Raw genomic sequence first — 597 nt, 5'->3', positions numbered from 1 at the left:
AACAAGCACCTTCATATCTGTCTATAAATATTTTTTTGTTTTGTATCTCTGTTTTGTTTTTCTGTTTTTGCTTGTTTGACTGTATTTATTCTTGGGACAAGACCTTAACCCAGCAATAATGTTGACTCAAAGTGTCCCTCCATTCCTCCTCTGACAACTGACTCTAAAAACAATGACTTGAAACAGGTGCGAAACTTTGCCTCGAATCTGTGCCTTGACATGCTAGAAAGGGAAGACATCGACAGCCAGCCCTTCGATCTGGGGCTGTACTCGTGCGACCACGCGCCTCTCAGGAATGAGGTAAGTCTTTTTGCCGTGTTGTGCTGTTCTCTGTCTTGCTCTCGTTCTCTGTGGGTGAAGATGAGGAGGACGATGCAGAGGTATTTTCTGCTGAATAATGCGAGAGAAGGAAGGTCTTAAGCAGCAACTATGCAGTAAGTTTTTTTTTTTTTTTAATGTGTGTGATTTGTAATGATGTGGAATGTGTGAATATTAACTTGTTTTGCAATGTTGAGGAATGTGGAATAACTTATTGTGGGATGATGAACAATGTGGGATTATTAATTTAATGGGAATTACTTGCTGATTCTCTCTCTT

At 39.9% G+C, this 597-nt stretch overlaps 1 protein-coding gene across 1 annotated transcript in view; it reads left to right on the top strand.

Annotated features, from left to right (window-relative positions):
• LOC119588088 (polypeptide N-acetylgalactosaminyltransferase 1-like) overlaps positions 1-597 on the top strand; it is a gene marked incomplete at its 5' end in the record, with an annotated part of 20728 nt that overhangs the window by 17848 nt on the left and 2283 nt on the right. Inside the window, 1 exon segment of the mRNA XM_037936797.1 lies at positions 187-300. Within this exon segment, the coding sequence (XP_037792725.1) occupies positions 187-300 (114 nt within the window).

Source organism: Penaeus monodon, chromosome 23 (assembly GCF_015228065.2).
Source record: "Penaeus monodon isolate SGIC_2016 chromosome 23, NSTDA_Pmon_1, whole genome shotgun sequence".
Classification (NCBI taxonomy): domain Eukaryota; kingdom Metazoa; phylum Arthropoda; class Malacostraca; order Decapoda; family Penaeidae; genus Penaeus; species Penaeus monodon.
The sequence above is the reverse complement of the archived record's forward strand: the minus strand, read 5'-3'. Positions and strand labels throughout refer to the sequence as shown.